Here is a 20,899-nt window from a genome sequence, read left to right on the forward strand (position 1 = left end):
TGCAAAGGGACCAAAATCAAGGATTTAAATAACAAATTGCTATGCTAGACTTGGAAAAGAAGTATTATGTGAAACCCGTGGGTTCAAATGCATTGACTAGAGCTGTTCTAGTATTTCTGCAGCAACCTGCAAAAAAGAAACAGAAGTAAATAAAGTGTGACTCTAATTCCCTACTACAATGTGCATAACTAAGGGCAGTATATGTCAATATGCCACAGACAGAATTCAGTTTAAACTGATACATGCCTCAGGTCACCAGTGCCGTAGCTAAAGACACAGGAACAGACTAGGTCTACAGACTCACACAACATTATTCCCCTTCAGAGACCAACAAAATAATAATTAAAACCACATGAAGCTTCCTGTACTTTATGATCATCCTCTCTGGTAGTAGTAGTAGTTGTAGTAACGGTATTTTTACATTGCTGAAGAGAATTATACGCAATCAACAAAGTGCCTGGGTCAAGAAGACGGATCCTGCCAGGGTTGGCACCAGCTGATGACATGCTGAAAAACTGCTGAGTAAGATTTGCATTAATCCTCACCCCCTTTCCCATCCCCAGCCCTGAACCTCTAGTTCAACACCACCAAAATGAATGGTGATATGGTCAAGGTGCAGGGCTAAAGGAAGCCTGGGGGGAAGTGGCCAGCCATGAAGGAACATAACGCCATGAAGAGAGGTCTGCCACTTGTTCTCAGGACAGAACAGCCCACATTTTAAACAGCTTTTAAAAAATGTAAAAATCCAGCCGCATTTCTTGTTGTGGGTATCCAGAACACCTCTAAACATACACAGAAATACACAGGTATTACTGAAAATTTTAAGCAACGCCGAAGCTGCAAAACTGCTCTTTTTAGTTGTTTGGATACGGAAGGGGCAGTTTGCTGTAAATAAATATTAAAAATTATTTTTTCTTAAATGCGTGAGATTCTTTTTTTTTCCTCCAGTCTCAGTGGTATTTTCCTGTTACTTGCTCCTCCAGTTGTGCTGATCTTTTTACTATGCGTGTGCTCAAGCGTCCGACGCAGAATGTTCTCTCCCCACTGCAAGAGTTATCCCAGCCCCACCCTGGCCCAGCTTGCATCCCACCCCAGGCCCCATCCCCGTGGGCTTAGATAAGCCATTCCTTCTTGCTCTCGTCGATGGTCTCCGTGAAGTTGGGGTCATTGTTCATGATGGCGGCATCGGCGCTCTCAGCTGACTCTGCACCTTTAGCCTCGTTGGTGTGGTATGTTCCCTTGTGGCGAAACATGTAGCGGATCAGGAACACCAAGGTGCAGAGGATAGTGAAGATCACCACTGCGATGACACCTACATAGAGGAAGAAAGAAAAGATGCCTCTAGTAAGGGAAACACCTACAGGTTTTGACACAAAGAAAGGATCTCGCATCTCCTCCGAGCTGAGCCAAAGCTACCTGGGCTGTTAAACATCGCCACAGTTACTTGGTTTCCACTACTGTAACACTTACATACAGATTTTGCCATATACAAAATGTCACTGAGTGGAGGCTGCTCCCTGATCCCCAAAGATGATGGAGAGTGGCCCAGCAATGACTTCTCCAAGCTCCCTGAACACCCGTGGGTGCATCCCATCAGAGCCCATGGATTTATGGATGTTCAGATTGCCTAACTGATCCCTATCCCAGTCCTCATCAACCAAGGCAACTCCTCCTTTATCCCGACTTCCTCTGGGGTCTCAGGGGTCTGGGGCTCCTGAGGACAGTCTCCAGCAATATTCTGTAACTCTGCCTTCTCTGTATCCCCTGTCACCAGGACACCCACCTCACTCAGCAGCGGGCCTACACTGCTTCTAGTTATGGTGCAACACTTTCATACTATGCAACAGGGCAGAGAAAATTGCATGTGGGCATAAAATTAATTAGCATCCATATTTCGGGAGGCAGCTGGCCACAATAACTTCAATGGAATGCTAATTCAAAGTCCCAGTTCTGGTGTAGCGTAACATCACCTATCACTGAATGGGACTCTCCAGCACATAAAATGTAGCAGAACTTGGCCCCTAAAAAGCAAGGCAGGTTCACAAAGGATTTTTGTCAAGGGTGGAGCAAATAGTGTTTGATATAGATTCATGTTGAGTCTACAGTAACTGTGAAAGTGTCTTTGCCATTTCATGTAAATAAATTACTCTGTTAACATAAGTAACTACTGCAAAGTAGCTCCCCACATGCATGCTCAATATGGGGATTATGAATATTAGTATTTTGATTTGGCTAAAACTGACTCTGGAGAGACAAATAAAGTGAGAACAAACCACTTCACTAGGACAATGTTCCTGAATGGGCTTACACAAATTTCTATTTAACTTTTTTCAAGTATAGTTTTCCTATATAGTCAGTTCTTGGGAAATAGCTTGAATATGTTACCAACTGCAACTCAGCCACTACAGTCATACTGCGAAGTAACTTAGAAAAGTAGACAGTTCTCCTACCTCCAATAATGGCAGAGTTTCTGTTAACTCCATCTCCTATAGCTTGACCATTGTATGGGAAATCGGCACTGGCTGTAAATAAAGAATTAAAGATTTGCATTGTAATAGCAGTGAAACTTTAAATAGTAGTTCAGAAATACATCCAACATCCTCAGAATTTAAAGGAAATTGTGATATTTATCTGAAGAAGAAAAGAAAAAATCTTTCACTATTATCTAATCCTTCAGAACTTATTGCTTCATCCTCTCAACAAAAACAAAAATAGAATAAAGAAGATGCTCTCAATTAGCATTGCTGTTAATACAAGAGGTGATTTTGTTGTTCTTCTAACACAAATTCAGTAAGTTTCTTTAACACAAAACCAAACAGAAATCCTTCTTTCAAAAGCCTGTGTTCATGCATAATATTAGAGAGTTTTGCCTTTGTCGCTGTTACCCATAGCTTTTTAAGTTCCCAGGATTTTGTGAGCACCACTGGGTACAGCTGCAGACTCTTTGAAAGAAAACCTGCCACCTGCACAGCCCAATCTGAGCGAGGGGCTGCATTTTCCATAGAGAAGTTACCATAGAGAAGTTAGTCATAGAGAAGTTACCCAGAGGAAAACGTGCCAGCACCTTTGTTACTCTTGGAGAAAGTCCAAGGTGTTAGCCTAGCCACTGCCCGAGGGGCTCTGGAGCCGAGAGGCAAGGCTGTGAGTTGGAGGAGCTGGGGCACAGCAGACAGGAGAGCCCACGGGAGAGAAGAGCCTCCAACAGACAGTGGAGAAGAAGAAACAGAGTCAGACATAACAGCATCCATCTGTATGTGTCCCAAAACGAAGTGACTCCTTGTGGCAGAGCTAGACGAAGGAATCAGTACATGTTTGAAGTACCATTTGGATGGTAGTCTTGGTTTCAACCTCCAGAGAACATCACAGAGCCTCTTCGAATGCAATCTCATCAATTAAACCTATTATCATTTTCCTTAGTGTCAGACAGAGCAACTATAGCACTCAGCCAGGTGAGTGGTTGCCATCATTCCCGTCTTTGCCAGTGGACTATGGCATTGATTTTGAAATAGAGAAAATGTTGTTAAAAGTACTTAACTGGAGACAGTTAAAATAATCAAGGATATGAATTACTTCTTAGGTCAGTATTTAAAAATCAGCTGTATCTTCCTTGCTTGATGGTTTAGGTGATATTGTATTAAAGTAATCAGTTGCCTTTACAGGCCAGTGATTCATTCACTATACCCAAAAATCAGCCAAGGGAATTCAGCTGGCTTAGTGTTAGCATGGAGTAAAATCCGCAACAAAGTTCCTTTTGTATTGTGAAGCAGCTGCACAAAAGAATGAATGGCTTGAGAAGAGCTTTGGGGCTAAAGCAGCCTCCTGTGTGCCTACTCTTGGAGAGAGTCAAACCAGCTGTGTGTTGAGCAGCTAGTTTTTGGCTGGTTGCTTGCGGGACAAACACAAGAGCATTTCTCAGGGCTCAGTGGACAGGGCCTGGCCAGCAGTTTTTGCCAGCAGCACTGGTGCCTTTGACATTTGTTTGTGCTCTGTCTTCTGAAAACAGCACTTCTGCACCTCTCTGAAACAAAGCAATCTTAAAAAATGTAAAAGAGAAATAAATACCTGATTCTGTATCAGTGGATTTTGCTCCAAAGAAGAACCTTATTCTGCAGGGTCATGAATGTTTCCTACAGACCTTTTGGTGCAGGGCCCATAATATTATCCTTACAGTGCAGAAAGGGAAGGGCTGGCAGCAGGAAAATAAACCCTGACTTTCAACCTGCCCTCCCTGCACCTCAAGGAAAATCCCAAAGCCAATAACACTATGTAGAAAAGCATCAATTTGCTAAATTGCAAAGAATTGCTCTCTGCTGTTCTAACCCCAAAGAAGGCCATGCTACAAGGGCTTCCTAGCAGACAGAAGGCTTTATGATCTTCAACAGCCACTGAAGAACACTGCAGGATAACGAAGAACATGAAGCATGATATGAAACTACATCCTTGATCTTGTCTGAGAGCTGCTGCTAGGACTGGAGCTGATGCCTCCGTCCAAAGCTACTTTCCATTGCGTCTGGTTATCACCCACACTCAGGAGGAGATGTCCACTGCATCAACAAGCAGATGTGATTCACTCTGAGACTCTCATCTCTGACAAAGAGGAAACAGGAACAGGTGACTGAGGCAGGTGGCAGCTACTTCAACGAGAGTTCACCATCAGATTGGGTAGGTTGTGCCCTGCTGCAACTGCTGTAGAACCAGGAGTGCTGTAGTGATGAAGGGAGCTTAGATGTTCATGAATCTTTTTGTAAAGCACCTATGGCAGTGTTGGCAGACATTATCACCATAATTCATGAAGTCCTGTTCTGTTACTCTTATGTCAGCAGGAGATCTGCTTTTATATTATGGGTTTTCCTTGACTGAAAGATTTTATCTAAAATCTCAGCCAAATATGAGGTTGTAGAATAGTTTTTGCTGCACAAATGCCTATACCAGCTTTTTACTGAATGCATTCCTACAGATGAGTAGAGGAGGCAGAAAAGTTTTTTTTTTAGGTGGAATTTCCCTTGAGATTCTTCTGGGCAACAGTAGCTTCTCAAATGATCAGAAATAGCTGCAGACCAGAGGTGTGTGAGCTGCAAAAGAGTAACTCGTGCCACAGCAATGAGGCAGAAGAGAACATATGAGGGCACATTCCTTGACGCTCCAAGGTGAGCTTAACAACAGAATACTGTCACTGACAGGCACCTAGTGAAGGTACTTCAGATAGTAGTTCTGTCATTCAAACATGTGGTGATTGGTCTCTGACTTCTGTCACTGCTGAAATTCAGGAACTAAACGAGAGGAAGCTGACAAAGGGGCAACAGTAATACTGATGCTCTAGTAAAAGCGCAGAAGACTACAGTGTCAGTCACAGGTTGTAAAGAGCAGCTCCTAAAATGTTTTTAAATGACTAGTCATACAAAATTAATATTGTTACTTGTGACTGTAATGTTTCACGAGAATCTAAAACACAGTGGTATAATAACTGGCTCACACAGCTATAATATGCAGATGAAGTACAGGGTGAGTTGCTAATGGAGAAGCGTGTGCCTTCATTTCTCTGTCGCAGCCGAGAACACCTCTTTCCTCTTCAGATTCTTCCATTATCACTGAGACATTAATTCCAACTACGTCTCTCAGCAAGCCCTTTTGCACTGCCTGATACTTGCACTTCTCGACAGCAAACAGGTGCCACGAAACTGCAGTTACTCTGCAGTTACCCCACCAAGTCCCTCGAGATAGGAAGCGAGTTGTGCGTGTAATCTAAGGTGGGTGCGGGGAAGATAGTGTGGGAGTTTTTGGTCTATATGCCGTGCTACCAAATTGTTAGCTGAAGCCATGAATAGAGCTGTTCAGTTTTCCTTTTTGACCTGGTCTACAAAGGTTGCTTTTGAACAGCTGATTCCCATCTTGCCTAGGGACTGTACTGCAAAGGTTTTGGTACTTTAGGATCTTTTTCGGAATGTTCCCTAGGTTTCTCGGAGCAGCCAGGGACTCACGTGATTCAAAACATGAACAACAGAGCAAAGAGCTTTTTAATCTATCCTGGAAAACAGTTACACATATTTCATAGAATAATAGAATCATTCAGGTTGGAAAAGACCCTTGAGATCATCAAGTCCAGCCATTAACCCTACTTTCACCCCTAAACCATATCATAGAATCACAGAATCATAGAATGGCCTAGGCTGGAAGGGACCTTAGAGATCATCTAGTCCAACCTCCCTGTCATGGGCAGGGACGCCACCTCTCGACTGGACCTGGAATCACATGGAGACCGAGCAGGAATCGAACCCACGACCTCAGTGTTGGTCATTGTTGTCAGCACCGCGCTCAAACCACTGAGCTAACTGGCCCCACCAACACCACATCTAAATGACCTTTAAACACATCCAAAGATGATGACTCAACCACCTCCCTGGGCAGCCTATTCCAACTGTGAAAATTTTTTTTCTCATGTCCAGTCTAAACCTACCCTGTTGTAGTTTGAAGCCATTCCCTCTTGTTCTATTGCTAATTACCTGTGAGAAGAGACCAGCACCAACCTCTCTACAACGTCCTTTCAGGTAGTTGTAGAGTGATGAGGTCTCCCCTCAGCCTCCTCTTCTTCAAACTAAACAGGCCCAGTGCCTTCAATCACTCTTCATAAGATTTATTCTCCAGGGCCCTTCACCAGCTTTGTTGCCCTCCTCTGCACTCGCTCCAACACCTAGATATCTCTCTTGTACTGAGGTGCCCAAAGCTGGACACAATATTCAGGTGTGGCTTCACCAGTGCTGAGTACAGAGAGACAATCACCTCCCTTCTTCTGCAGGTCACATAATTTCTAATATAGGCCAGGATGCCATTGACCTTCTTGGCCACCTGGGCACACAGCTGGCTCATATTCAGCTTCTTGTTGATTAGAACCCCCAGGTCCCTTTCTGCCAGGCAGCTTTCCTGCCCCACTTCCCCAAGCCTGCAGCGCTGCACGGGGTTGTTGTGGCCCAAGTGCAGGACCTGGCACTTGGCCTTGTTGAAGCTCATACCATTAACATTGGCCCATCAACCCAATCTATCCAAGCCTCTCTGTACGGCCTCTCTACACTCGTGCAGATAAACACTCCCACCTAACTTGGCATCATCTGCGAACTTACTGATGATACTCCCTATGTCCTTATCAAGGTCATCAACAAAGATGTTGAACAGAAATGGTCCCAACACTGAGTCCTGAGCAAGACCACTTGTGACTGGCCCGCCAGCTGACCACCACTCTTCGGGCCTGTCCATCCAGCCAGTGCTTCATCTAGCAGTTCATACACTCATCCATGCCATGAGCAGCCAGTTTCTCCAAGAGAGCTCTGTGGAGAACAGCGTTAAGGGCCCACAACATGTGCTGCCAGTTCCCCAAAATCTTCTGCTCATACAGCTGTAGCACAGAGCCGTTAGTTTGCTGTCTGGACACACCACAGACATTTTCCTAAAACCTTCAGCGAGTGCACGGACGGACTGATCCTTACCAGGAAATGGTAAACTCATCTATGGTTTATGAACATCACTTCACCTGGTTCCCTTCCGGAATCCAAGCTGGGCGATTTGTTCCTTGCTCCCTGTCTTCCCACATTGGGTTTGCTTCAAATATCATCATCCTGAAGGTGACTTACATGAAAGGACACAGCATACTTGGCTTTCTCCTTCATGGGCTGCTGCTTTATTGAAGCCATAGTTTCATAGTTTTCATAGTTTTCAGAGTAAATCTACATAGTCTGAACTTACGTTTTGCACTTTTCAGCTTTGTTATTAGTCTCAGTGTAAATGGAGTGAGAGGAACTTTGCAGCATCTAAAAGGGTGATTAAAGACTGACTGCAGGCAAAATCCATGTTTTGGCCATCATTTTAATGACATCTGAAGTTTTAGATGACCACAAAAATGCAGTAGGAGTCCTACCACTATCCAGCACACTCAGCATCATCATTGCCACAGCCAGCCGCAACACAGTAGCACTCACTGAATGGAAAGGGGAGACGGGACTGGATAAACAGACCATAATTAGGATTAGATGTTGAAGATGACAGATGTGGTTGATTTAGTAGAGTGAATAATAATTTTGCTTCATTACAGTAGGTGTGATTTGGCATCTGTCATTTTCGGAGGGAGAGGTTTTACAATGGATCCCACATAAAAGCTTTCTGCAAATTCACAAAATTGAAATGCAAAATGACCCTGTTAAAGTAGAAAAGTGGTCCAGAAAGTGGGTGTGGGCAGAGAAATGAGCAAAAGGCTATTCAGTGAAGGCAAAGAGAAAACCAAAGCCAAACACGAAGACTTTTCATCTAGAAAGTAGTACTGAGAAATACAAAGTAAAGGGCAAATCTCATTTAGACATGCACTACCAGGAGTGTTACACATAAGCCATTTGAAGTAATTTTTTAAACTCAACTTTTTTAAGGGGTGGGCAAGTCTTACTTAAAATACATCACACTACGAATAAAAATACAGTTTAGATTTGCTCCAAAAAAGGAAGTGATCACAGGTCTAAACCCACCATGTGAAATGCTGAAAATCAAGTTTGTTCAGCCTAAAACATGTGTTGCAAAGCCACGGTGGCCAGTTTTACTTATGTCCCCAATTTTGAGGGGTATTCTCCCATTATGAAGACCAGCTGGGTTTTCACATAAACATGAACTACAGAAGCAACCAGAACAACCTTATCTGTTGATCATAAGGCATAAAACCCCACAGCAATCAAGACATGGGTTAAAAGTAGAACAGTGAGAGAACAAAATAAAAGCAAAGATGTGTACTGTAATGCCTTCTTCCTTCTGTTTTGCAGCCAGGCATCCCAGAATTGAGCTTGCAGAGGACAAACACTCATGGACACCTTAGGATTTTGAGAAAGTGTTGGACACTAGATTCATTCATTAATCTATTTCCTCACAGAGAAAAACAAAAACAAGTTCTCCGTCTGTGTTTTGGTAAATTACGTCAACCTGGCCGGTTCAGTGAGACTGGAATTACAAAGCACTCCTTATTATAGACTCTAAGTACAGAAACTAATTGCCTGACTCTTGATAGTAGGAACCAATGTGCAGTCACGGTTGCATTCCCTTTCCTGAAACGACTGGGTTACAAGAGAAACCCTAAAGACGCACACAGAAACAACAACTCCATTACCCAGCTCTACATCAAAGGTGAACATCACAGCCTGCAGACTCCATTGCCCTTTCCTGTTCATCCTACTGCCTGTGTCCATCCCTCACACTGGTCTCCTCCTGCGTGGGGCTCTGTGAAGAGCTCCCATGACATGTAAACTACAGCAATCCAGAAAAAGAAGAAAAAAATTGGAAGCAGTATTAAAGCAGTGTTGTGTCTTTTTTTGCTACTGGGGCAAATTTTGTAATCTTATTTTATTTTTTTTTAAATTAAGACCTCTATTTTCTTCCTACTTTTCCAAGCTGAAAACAGAGAAAGTGTAGAACTACACGTACGCCTTCTTTTCTTGACATTTGAGAGTAGATTCTGAGGGAGTACTGTTTAACATTAAGCTCTGTTAACAGAGTTTACTTAAGTCCCACTGACATCAGCTTTTGTACAGAACACTTTCAAGTTTAAAAAAATCCAAACCCACACTTACCCAAACACAAAATATTTAAAAGATATTATCAACCATATTGGTTTTAGGAGGTTATTTTTGTTATAGCATGCTATTTGGGGTCAAGTATTACTCCCTGAATTTTTAGTGATGCCTTGACTGTAGTGTTAGAGGGTTACAAGTATATCCCCAATAAAAATCTTTTTTTTTTTTTGTCTTTATGGAAACAGGAATCTTCATGGACTTAATAATTTTGTTGGTGAAAGTTACAGGATACTGGAAGGAGTACACCCATATAGCAATTCTGAAACCACAAGAATAGACATGCATCTTAGGGAACAATCAGTGTTTTTCATGTTAAAAATGTCGTCTTCTTTCAGTCACCAATAATGCAAATTATTTGGAATAGTGAAGTATCAACATTGGAACAAAGACCACAAATTTCTTCAATCCTTTGCAACCTTCTTGGCTGGGAGGGATAGCGAAGAAACAAAACCAGAAAAAAACCCTTTGTAAATGACAGAAAAGTCCTCTAATGCATTACTACTAAGCTTTGCAACATACGTTCTGTTTGATCAAAAAAATTTTGAAAGGTTGCATTTTTTTTTTCCTGGCAAATGCCAGTGTGAGAAAGTAAGTGGAGATTATAGAAGAAAGAGTTGCTGGATGTTTCTGTTAAAAAAGCATGTATTTTGCAGTGAGCAATGGAAATAACAACAATGAACAACAGCAGTATTGGGTGAAAATTCACCGAATGCTCCAAGGTCAACGAACTGGGGCAATGCAAATTCTCAACACTAAACACCAGAGTTGACAACCCAATCAGGCAAGACCCTTGTTTCTAAATTGGCTGCGTTATTAGCTCTTGAGTTTCCTTCCGCAGGGGAACTTGGCTGTCCATACTCTTAAGGAGAGGAGGACACTGAGTTTTATGAATGGATTACTCTGGGACGGCAGTACAATATTCTTCCGTTTAAAAAATCAGTCTTCTTAGCAAAGGGACAGAAAAACTTGTGCCTTATTAGGATACCCATCTTTGCAGCTTAAGCTGCCCCAAATCAGTCCTGGATAAAATACGAAACAGGGAAAACATTCCTGCAGCGTCCGTTGGGATAGGTTAGGTGACTCTCCCCTGCTTCCTGCCCTGTATGGTCATTTCCCAGCAGTAACTTTTACACTTTCTGTTGTGCACAAGTAATTGTACATTTGCTTGGCCAAATTTCCATCTGGTTTGCAGCACGTTAAGAGCACCCCCATCCATCAAAGACCTACACTCATCTGTCTTTTAATTCCTGGTAGCAATGCCTGTCTGACACTGAGTCTCACTATGACTCCAGACAAGAACTGCTGGCGTATTAGTCACGCTGGCCTAAGCTATCACTTTCACAAAACTTTTATGAGCCGCGCTTACATTTCACCTGTTAAGGAAGACAAACAAATGCTTCCTTTTATAATTAATGCAGAATATGAAACGCTTTGGTGCTCTCAAAGGAACTGTAGAGTTAAGTGCTGGTCAAAGCCTAGCTTTATATAGCTAATTGCTGATAATGGACCCACAGGGAATACTTGAAAGAAACAAAACCCCCAACTCAAAGAACAGAATACTGACCAAGCCTGTAAAATTATGACAGCTACAAAAAAAACCATAAAAAGAGATGGACTCTATTTATTGAGGTAACTGAAAGATATGGCTTCTCACAGCCAGTATATGAACAACAAGATCAAGTTCTGCACTTTTAGCATTCATACACTTATGAAAAAAAGAAAGGCTTGGATTAGAGATGAGGAATGGGTCTGACTGGAGAGTTTAAAATAATCTTTAATAGCTGTAATGACCTGACTGTGATCTAGAATAGCCTCTTAAACGGGAAGTCTTTTTCAGCCCAAGGCAAGGAAAAGGAAGGCAGTTGCATGCAGTGCTCAGCATCTAAATGCTTCCTTCTCTACTCCATTTTTCCCCTAATTTATGCCATCCCTATATTCCTACTTAAAGTTAATACTTGTGGAGAAAATATAGTCTTTGCAGAGGATAATTTTTTGTAGAGGATAAAACTCTCTTTTTAATATTACCACCTTCTTGTCTTGACATCAGGTAGCAGCATTATCATTCAAACCACTGCTTATGAAATAGCTACAATGGCCTCTCAAAGAATGCCGGAAGAATTTACAAGCTTGGCAGTCTGTCAGCTGTCTGACACACTAGACAGAGTGTCAGAAATTTCACACTGAAATTACATACTCTTAAAGATAAGAGACAGCTATGCATAATTGTGTGAAGGAACTAGATGAGACTGAAGGAGGCATTTTTATTGCCAATCAATAGAGAGATTTACAGTAATTCAAGCACCATAATTAAGCCCTTTAAGGATGAAGCACTGATTGTGCCAAATTTCAGACAGATGCTCTTCCTAGTTAGCTGCTTGATGGCAAGGAGAAAAATAGAAACTGTTGCATCTCAGTGTTTACCACTTACTTCTTGCCTGCAAGAAATACTCAATGCTTAGAAACTGAGCTGTGAGTTTCTACTCTACTTAATCCCCAACTGTCTGAAAAAAATGCCACCTTACTGTCTGAAAAAAATGCCACCTTTCTGTCTGAAAAAAGACCAGGACAAGGACATGCACTTCTAGATGACATTTATACTGGCAGAATTGGGGATGAGTGCTGGTCACTCTCGGCAGAGGAAACCTGATAAAAAAATTGCACCAAAATCTGGCAGTTGGACGGATCTGTGGGCCTGCAGGGCAGGTTGGAAGTGCATCCTCTTGTACATGGAGTATAAATATTAAACGAGCTTGCTGGCAAAGAGCCTCTCAACGTTTACACGCTACACTAATTAAAAATCCCCAACCACCTCAAGTGATCAATAACTTCAAAGAGAGAATCTCGCATCATTCTCTGATGCTTGAAAAAGGAAGAGTGTAATTTTATTCTAGCAACTGCCTTCACAACCTCTTCTAATTTTATCAACAGCTATGAGATGAAATTTTAATGTGTAAGGTTGCACCATGATCAAAAGTGGTGCATCCCTTCTGTCTTGCCTGCCCGGACTTGCTTGGCCCTTGCAGGAAGCCTGCAGAAGCATTGCTGCTCCCCTGTCGGTCCTTGGAAGGGGGCTGAATGAGCACTGCATGGCACATTACTGCTGATTTTAAGCCCCTGCTGTTGGATTCACCGATGTGTGCAGGACTCTTTCAGTATCTGTGGCCAGAAGAAGACCCTTTTGTTCATGTGTTTGTAAGCTAAGACTATCTGGAGGGCTGAATCACCGCCCTTCATCAAGCAACGCCTTTGATCCCTCCTTCCTGCTGTGCCTTCTCAAATAAGCCCTTGAGAAGGGCAAGAGCTGTTTCCCGTCTCCATAGCCACGTCCAGGCTGTCGGGCATCTGACACAGCTTCTCTGCACTCTTAGATGGGGGCACCAGTGGTCAGAGGGTGGGGCGACAACCCAACCCATGGCGTTTGAATCGGGAAGATCAGCATGATCACCAGTCACGTAGGAGCAACACTCACTCTTAGTCCAGAAATAGACTGCTGTCTTCCGTCTGATAAAGATAATTAGTTGGCCAATTAGGTGAGCATGGATGGCATGGCCAGTACTCAGTCCTCCCACTCTCTTCTCCTGCCATCATGTGTCAAAGGAAGAGGGATGAATTCGTAATAAAAAGGGAGTTAACCCTGCAGGCAGCCATTTTAATCTTGATGATAGAGTTGCACCCCTTCATACAACCTTTTAGACAGACGTGTTCAGTATAGGTTTCCAAGTAAGCTGCTGACTCTTAAAAGGCAAGGTCTTTTACCTTATACAAAATTAAAGAGCTTTTAGGTTTTAAATATGTAGTGTCAGAAAAAAGTCACATCACTTGACAGAACATTGCAGACATAGCACTTAATCCTGCTCCATTTAATTCTTAATATACTGAAGCTAATCTGAGTTTAACAAAATCCAGTGTTAAACGTTCTAGATGCCATTCTGTTCACACTCAGAATAAATGCATCTTGCTGTGGCCACTTAGAGGGGCTAAAGCATGATATGTCAACTGTTGTATGTACCTTGTCTCTTCTGGTATCTCTTGCCTTTAGTAAATTCAAGACTGGTAGTTTGGCAAGCCGGAGCACATTTTACCTGAAGTGAAGAGGTACATACACGTAGTAGGTTTGTTTTATCATTTTTAACATAAATAAGAAAAGTTTTAAAGTGAAACTTAAATAGTAATCTGCAGAACCTTAGATTGTCTGACGTCAACTGAGATAATATGGTTAGGAGGAAAACACAGAAAAGGAACTATATTGATGAACTGCTTGGTTCTGATTATTGATTTATTTATTTTTTTAAATTACCAGAAAGTCACGTACTAGAAAAGAATGACTTGTTGAATTCCTACACTTCATCACCACAAAGAAAGGATTGCCATAGCAACTGGAAAAGACTATGCATTGTAAGAATACTCAGAAGCTGAACAGATAATGGTTTAAGATAAATGCCAGCCAGGGGTCAGAAAGAAGGGAGGTGGCATTTTTACAATGACAAAGAAATTTAAAAGGAACTAATATCGCAAATGAGAAATACATGTGAATACAAAGGTAACAAAAAGTGCAGGACAATGAATCAAAAAGCTGTATGGCTCATTTTTCTGGGAAGCAAATCAACAAGGTTTCTTAGTGATAAATCCCTGAACTTGTCTCTAAGGTGACTGACATGCATCTTTATGATTTTCTCTCTAGTCTCTCTGTCATGGCATTCGAAATGGTTTGCAGCTAGCAGGAGGTGTCCATGCAGGATCCACATAGAAGAGTCTAAGGCAAACATTTCATGTAGGTCGCTTGTCAGGCAGAACCTGCTTAACGTCTAGTAATTACCTGTAAAGTCTGATCCAACACTGTAGTTTAGAGGTGAAAGGATCATTACATTTGCCTTCCAGCATATCTGCCCCATTTAGACACTTATCTTTGATTCCCTCCTACAACATTTTTCAGTCCTCAAAATTCAATTCCACTGTATTCGAGAAGCAAAGACAAAAATCTACTTAAATATGAATCAGGATGAGTGCAGAGTATGTCACTAAATGAGACTTAAACCATATGACACTTGACATCATTTTTTTCCTGATTTTCTGTTTTCACTACAAACCATGCATCCTCAATTCTCATATTTATTTAAGATCTATTTAAAATTAAGTAAGTGACACAATAATAAAAAATGACAGATAAAAGTGTGGATGAAATGAGAAACCCTGTACTTCTCAACTACTGTTTTCAAAGCCACGTCCTTTCCAACCCTTTCTTTGTGGCAGAGTGTGTGTGGCTTTTGCTTTAGCACCACTACAAGTGTTCCTGTGACTTTCAAAACGGCTTTTTGTCTTCGCTCCTTCAATCATTTTAGTGAAGGAATAAACTCAGGCTAACAGGACCAAGACTTCCAGCTCTGAAGCCAATGGGAACCGTTACTTATACCTTAGATTTTTCCACTTTCTTTCAACATGATCTGGGTTAAAACGTCTCCTAATAGGGTTTAGGAAACATAAAAAAATTCCTCAATGTGAACTGCCCATGTGCTAATGCAAAGTGTCACTAAAACCAAACATTTTCGTTTGCCATTCATCAAGATCATCTGTGTTTGAGGTTGCACTTATTTTTCCTGGGACTGAAACAGAGCTAGTTGTGTCAGATTACCAGAGATACTTGTATAGAAACTGAGTTGTTCTCACCTGATACTGACAAATGAGTTGCTGTGATACGTCCTCTTGGTATCATGGAAATGTCACCCAGAAAGTCAGGGATTGTTCTCCGACACCTGAATGTCCTTTCACTCCTGCCCCAGTGAAGCATCAGTCCTTTGCTGTGAAATTTCTTTCTACCTTAATTCACCTCACGTTGTTGCTCCCTTCAGTGTACAGCGGTCCCTCACTAGAAGTCTTTAAAGCAATATGATCTTTTTTCCTCTACTGCTGCATAGCACTGGAGAGAACAATAGGAGGTGTCCCTAGCTGCCAGGCCTACTCAAGCTTCTCGTTATCAAAAATGAAGGTGGGTCACTCGCCCTCCACGACTGAAGCAGTCAAGTCCAGCTACGGCAATGAGATTTTGTGACTGGGTAGAAGTTAACAGACAGCTTGGGCCAACCTTATTGTATGCTGTTATGTCCCCTGATATCCTTCACACTGACTTTGTGATTGAGTACTACAATTAATCCAGAGGAAAATGTATAAATTTGTAATTTGCCAGGTGAACAAAGCTGAATCAACTCAGCAAAAGTTTCCAAGACAAGACTGAGCCAACACAGGGACAAGCGTAGTAGCATAAGGCAAGGAGAAAGAGGAACTTCCTCTCTTAACACCAGGAGCTATTAGGAACAGTTTAACCACTTTGAATAAATCCCACCACAGGCTTTTACTAGCTTGCAGTCAAATTATCTGTAAGAAGAAGAAATCAATCAAAATTAACAAACAAAACCCATTAGCTGCACCAGATTCACAGGAGCAGTGCATCCTCAAGAAGTTTGTGGCACACTTTTTAAAGACATGAGCCAGTGAGAAATGTGTTTCAGGAAATGTGCTTTTATAGAAACAGGAGCCTGGAATATAACCTTCAGGTACAAACTGACCTTTTAATTTCAGAGAAGAAGTGGACTACTACTTTGTGATGAAAAAAAATCCAGGTAGGAGACTCCATGTTATAATCAGGGAAAAGACAGACTGAAATCTAACAATGGAATGGCAGCAAGGAGGGAATGACAGGTTTTAGAGCATGATACTGCTTATATATACTGTTGGGACCCTAAGCTCTGGAATATCTGCCTCTCTTTACAAATCTCTGTCCTATTTCTCTACTGAAGAAGAGCTGAAAGGAAATGTTGCAAGGAGTTGTTTGACATTGAAAAAAACCCAAACAAAAACACCCTAAGCCCAAAGGTTTATCTTGGCACATACTTCTAAGAAAGACACATATACCTGTCCCCTCTCATATAAAACCTGGCAGATAGATGTATCCGCAAACACAAGAGGCAAAGACTAATCAGTATCAAATTCATTATGGTCCAGGTTTTCCCTCTAGCATTTTAATTTAAAACCACTGTTAACCCAGAAACTTTGCCAAGGCAGGTTCTAATTTACTCTGCTACAAGTGAAATCAGAATGAGGAGAAAGTACAAGGGGGGGAGTGTCAGCATACACCTGACTGTATAAATCTAAAGGGAACAGTTTGTTGTTTTTCTTTTAAAGTATTCATGTGACACCGAATAACCAAAACAAAAAACCCCACAAAATTTAAGCACAACATACACTTTCAAAGACTATCAGTCACAAAGCAGGATGAGATTGCTGGGATCAGCAAATTGTTTTGGTTTTCCAGCATTTTCAGCTTGATATGTATGCATTCATGGCTAATGCGATTTCCCATTAAGCATGGCCTAAGGAAAGCAGACATTTCAGAAAACAAATCAGCACTTTATATAAATATATTTATGTCTAAAATCAGATTAACTACTTATTGTATGAAGCTGACTACAATATAATCAGTTATTGTGAATACAGCACAAGAAATGCTGTGTACTTGCAACCTTTTTCTGACTGCTTACCCTGTGCTACAAAGAAAGTGCTATCGCAGCAGCTAGGTCAAAACTCAACATTCAAACAGTGTGAGACTTACGGAGAAGAAAAGTAAAGCAGAATATTTAAAAAGGCAAGGAAAATATCCTGTAACTGCATTTAGAAGTGGTGGCAAATCTCTGTCACTCCAGCTTTCCACTTCCTATCATGATTATACCCCTACAGTCATCCATCAGTCCCATCCACTGTTTCATTCTTCCTTACCAAAGGTGGACGTATTTCTTCTCTGAATTGCTCTCCTAGGCTCACATGGCATGTACCCCAGCTTACCTGAGTCTAAGTGCCACGGGTCGGTAGCGGCCGACATTGGTGGGATGGTGAGTGGAGATGCTCCACAGTTGGATTCCACCAGTTCTCCTTGGATGTGGACGTGAGAGGAGGCGTTGGTAGGTCTCAGAGCCGCTTTGAGTGGAGCAATCTGGTTGAACTGTACTCTCGACAGGCAGCCAGTGAATCCTGGGGTATTGTATTTATATATATCTTGGTCAATCTTCCCAATTTCTATGCGAAATCAAGGAGGGAAAAAGAAAAAAAAGATTAATCAAAACAATTCACTACTTTGGAAAGCATGATTGGTCTGAACACTTGATTCCGAGAGCTCAGTTCCCAAGTCTCTCTCTCAGGAGACTGAGAATGTGTCGGACCCCGACAGGTTTCTTTACATTTCATCAGAGATGGAAACCTTCAGGCCTTGATGTGACTCGGTGTCACTGCTATGCTATCATTAAAATGAAAGGCTAGCATGAAGGAGTCATCAGGGCCATAAAAAAAATCTTTGCCCCAAGAAGAGGTGGTAAAAGAGAAGGTAGAGAGACAGTCATTGCCAGAGTCTCTGCAGCCTGAGGAGCAGGCTGAGGAGTCCACGCTCCCGCAGCTCCCCAGCCAGGCCTGCTGCCAGTCGGCCAGTTCACGCCTCACCACTGCAGGCTGAGCCGGCATCCACGAGCTGAGCACAGGGCTCCGCCATCGCTCTCTGAAACAGCTGTCGTCCCTGAAAGTCAAGCCCCAAGTAGCTTTCTCCCTTCTAAAAACACCAGTTAAAATGATCCCAAAATGGGAGCTGTAAGACACAGCTCATGCCCTTGCTACCCAGGGACCTGCAGGCCACTTGCAGCCATTTAACTTTGCCAGGGCCTGTCCGAGTACAGTCGAAACAAACTTGACGCTCTCTGTCAGCTGGCTCTGTTGGAGGGGATATTAACATTTCAAAGCCTTCCAGCAGTGACTAATATAATATCTACATGGCAGTGAGGCATTTGGTTTCCTCTCTTCTATGGCAGCGCAACATAAATGAAAATGACAACAAAGCAGCATCGTGTTTGTGCTGTACCAGAAAGTATCCAGAGACACTGCGGCGTTTCAAAGTGCCTTTCCCTGGGCCGGCAAGGACAGGAGTTAATGTCTGGCCCCTGAAGACAGTGGAAAAAGTCACACTGAGCCAAGCAGAGCAAGATGGTGTCCCAGGGACAGAGAACACGGAGCAGCCCCAGATTGCTCGATGGCAAGTTTTTAAGATAGGAACAAGGATAAAGGCTTGAAAAATGGTGTTTCTGGAAAAAATATGTATATATGTCACAAGACAGATAGTGTAATTAAAATAAAGAGGGTTATCTTCAGAGGTGTGGGGAGAAAAAGATAAAGAGCTTTATTTTAAGAGCTTGGGGAAGGGCTGGGAACCAAAGCACACCAATAATTTCCTAATAATTAGAATTATTAGGAAATGCTCTACAAACCTTTTGGATGAGTCTGCACCCATGTCTAACCAGCCTAGGATCAATTGTTTGAGGTCTGAGCTGCTGATTGGACTTCCTAAAAGCTACCATGATACATGTCAGTGCTACTCCTAAGAGTACTGAGGATTTTATGCCAGGGACATGTACAAGGAGCTTCAAGGTACGAACCAGGCATGGCATTTCAAATATGCTTTATTTTTTGCGTTTACACATCAAAAATGAAGTGGGGGAAAACTTGTGGAAACTGGACATATTTTGAGAATGATTAAAACAACTTCTGGGTTTTCATACAGAATTAAATTGTACCTTTTCTGTCTTTGCAACCATATTAGAATGATTAACATATAATGTTCAAATACCCCTACACCTAGCATGAGGACACAAAAGGAAGATGCATAATCTGAAAATTATTTGCATCAGATCCTTATGCGATCTACTGTACAAAATCAGACTTGTTCTATTAGCCTTCGCTTTTCCTTTTCCTCTCCTTCGAGAATGTCCTTTCTCTGCTAGTGCTTATCCAGCCTGTGTCAGTATTACAGCCACATTTCACAACCTGTCAATGGGCAGTGACTGTCACCTGTAGCAAAGTGCAAACACTCTCAGAACTCACCCAGAGCCTAAGCTAGGCTTAGGCTAAGCTAAATGCATAAAAATTATTCTGTTAGTAACGTGGGTCTTTCATCTAGCTCTCCTTCAAGAAAGTGACTTGACCAAACAGCACCACCTCCTTCAAAAACTTCACAGTAAGTAAAAAAACTCACACATTCACTTCCCATAGTCAGAGAAAAGTGTACAAAAGCTAGAGTTCATGCATCTGAATGCTACCTGTAGACCACACCACTCAGACGAGGTTCCTATCTGACCACAATATTCACTGTATCTTACTTTAGTAAAATATTAATGGCATATTCAGTGAAGAGCTGCAATTCTGAGTAGTCTTTACAACCTAAGGAACAATCAGAAGACTGTATTTCTCTTGAAACACTGTAACAATCATGAATAACAGTTTGGTGATTACTTTTTATTCCTATTTTTATATATTCTGTGGAACATCATGCAGCAATGCTAATAGCCTTCCACTCACAATCCTGAATTACAAGAAAAAAATCCTCAAATATGATTGTGCTGCTTTAGCAGCTTCAGCATCGTTCTCTAACTCTGTGAATAATAGGTGATGGATACTAGATCATGAAAGAATTAAAGAAACAAAACAAAACAAAAAAACCCCAGTACAGCACCTTGCTGAAGATCTGCCTTTTTGTTTAAAATGTTCCACAAATGATGGTTGTGCAAGTCACCTCATGCAAATTTACCACTAGCTCGCATCGTAACAGTGCTAAAACAAGATGGATCGACTTCTCTGACTGTGAACATGTTCCTTTCCATGCGCATCCCACGGGGCTCAGCACATTGATAGTCTCTGCTGTTAGGCCATTATACTTTGATTCTCTGCGCATTTCAGCCTGCTGTAAGCCCATCCCTAGAGAGTGTAATGATTATATAATTAAATATGCCTTAGTTGTCATGACTCAAATTCAATTTTCTCCCTATAACAAAGGAGGGAGAACAAGAAAAGAAGATGACAATGATATTATTTAAAATAAAAGGAAAAGGATAATGCAACTTTTCAGTGTTCTAATTTTCAGTGCAAAGTCATATGTATTATAGTATATAGTATTAACATTACTTAATAGCAACATTAGTATTATTGCTTTCGGATCTGATGCAGCAATATTCTGCTGGCACCCCACCCACAAGCATTTCTGTAATGAAAGACTTCCAAAAATACCACTTACAGACCTTTTTTACCTTCAACTGTTTTTAACCATTTGCTCCCTTGACCATATAACCCACTGACTTGAGATGAAGACCATCAGTACAAAGCAGACACCATTCAGGTGAACTCATTCTAGCACAGATGCACTGCAGGATACAAACCTGTAACACTGAACATTCACACAATAATTATGCAACTGTGTAGTGGTTTGACCCTGGCCGGCAGCC

The 20,899-nt window shown here is 41.8% G+C and overlaps 1 protein-coding gene across 1 annotated transcript; it reads right to left on the reverse strand.

The window, feature by feature from the left end:
• Window positions 1-1,112: 1,112 nt before the first annotated feature.
• On the reverse strand, window positions 1,113-18,126 carry LOC104269741 (contactin-associated protein-like 2). Its single transcript, XM_009877132.1, has 4 exons — window positions 18,078-18,126; window positions 17,430-17,660; window positions 2,451-2,522; window positions 1,113-1,312 (listed from the first exon to the last, which is right to left on the reverse strand). Exons 1-4 carry the CDS (start codon window positions 18,124-18,126, stop codon window positions 1,113-1,115), a joined length of 552 nt encoding a protein of 183 aa, XP_009875434.1.
• Window positions 18,127-20,899: the final 2,773 nt, after the last annotated feature.

Source organism: Apaloderma vittatum, unplaced genomic scaffold (assembly GCF_000703405.1).
Source record: "Apaloderma vittatum isolate BGI_N311 unplaced genomic scaffold, ASM70340v1 scaffold7309, whole genome shotgun sequence".
Lineage (NCBI taxonomy): Eukaryota > Metazoa > Chordata > Aves > Trogoniformes > Trogonidae > Apaloderma > Apaloderma vittatum.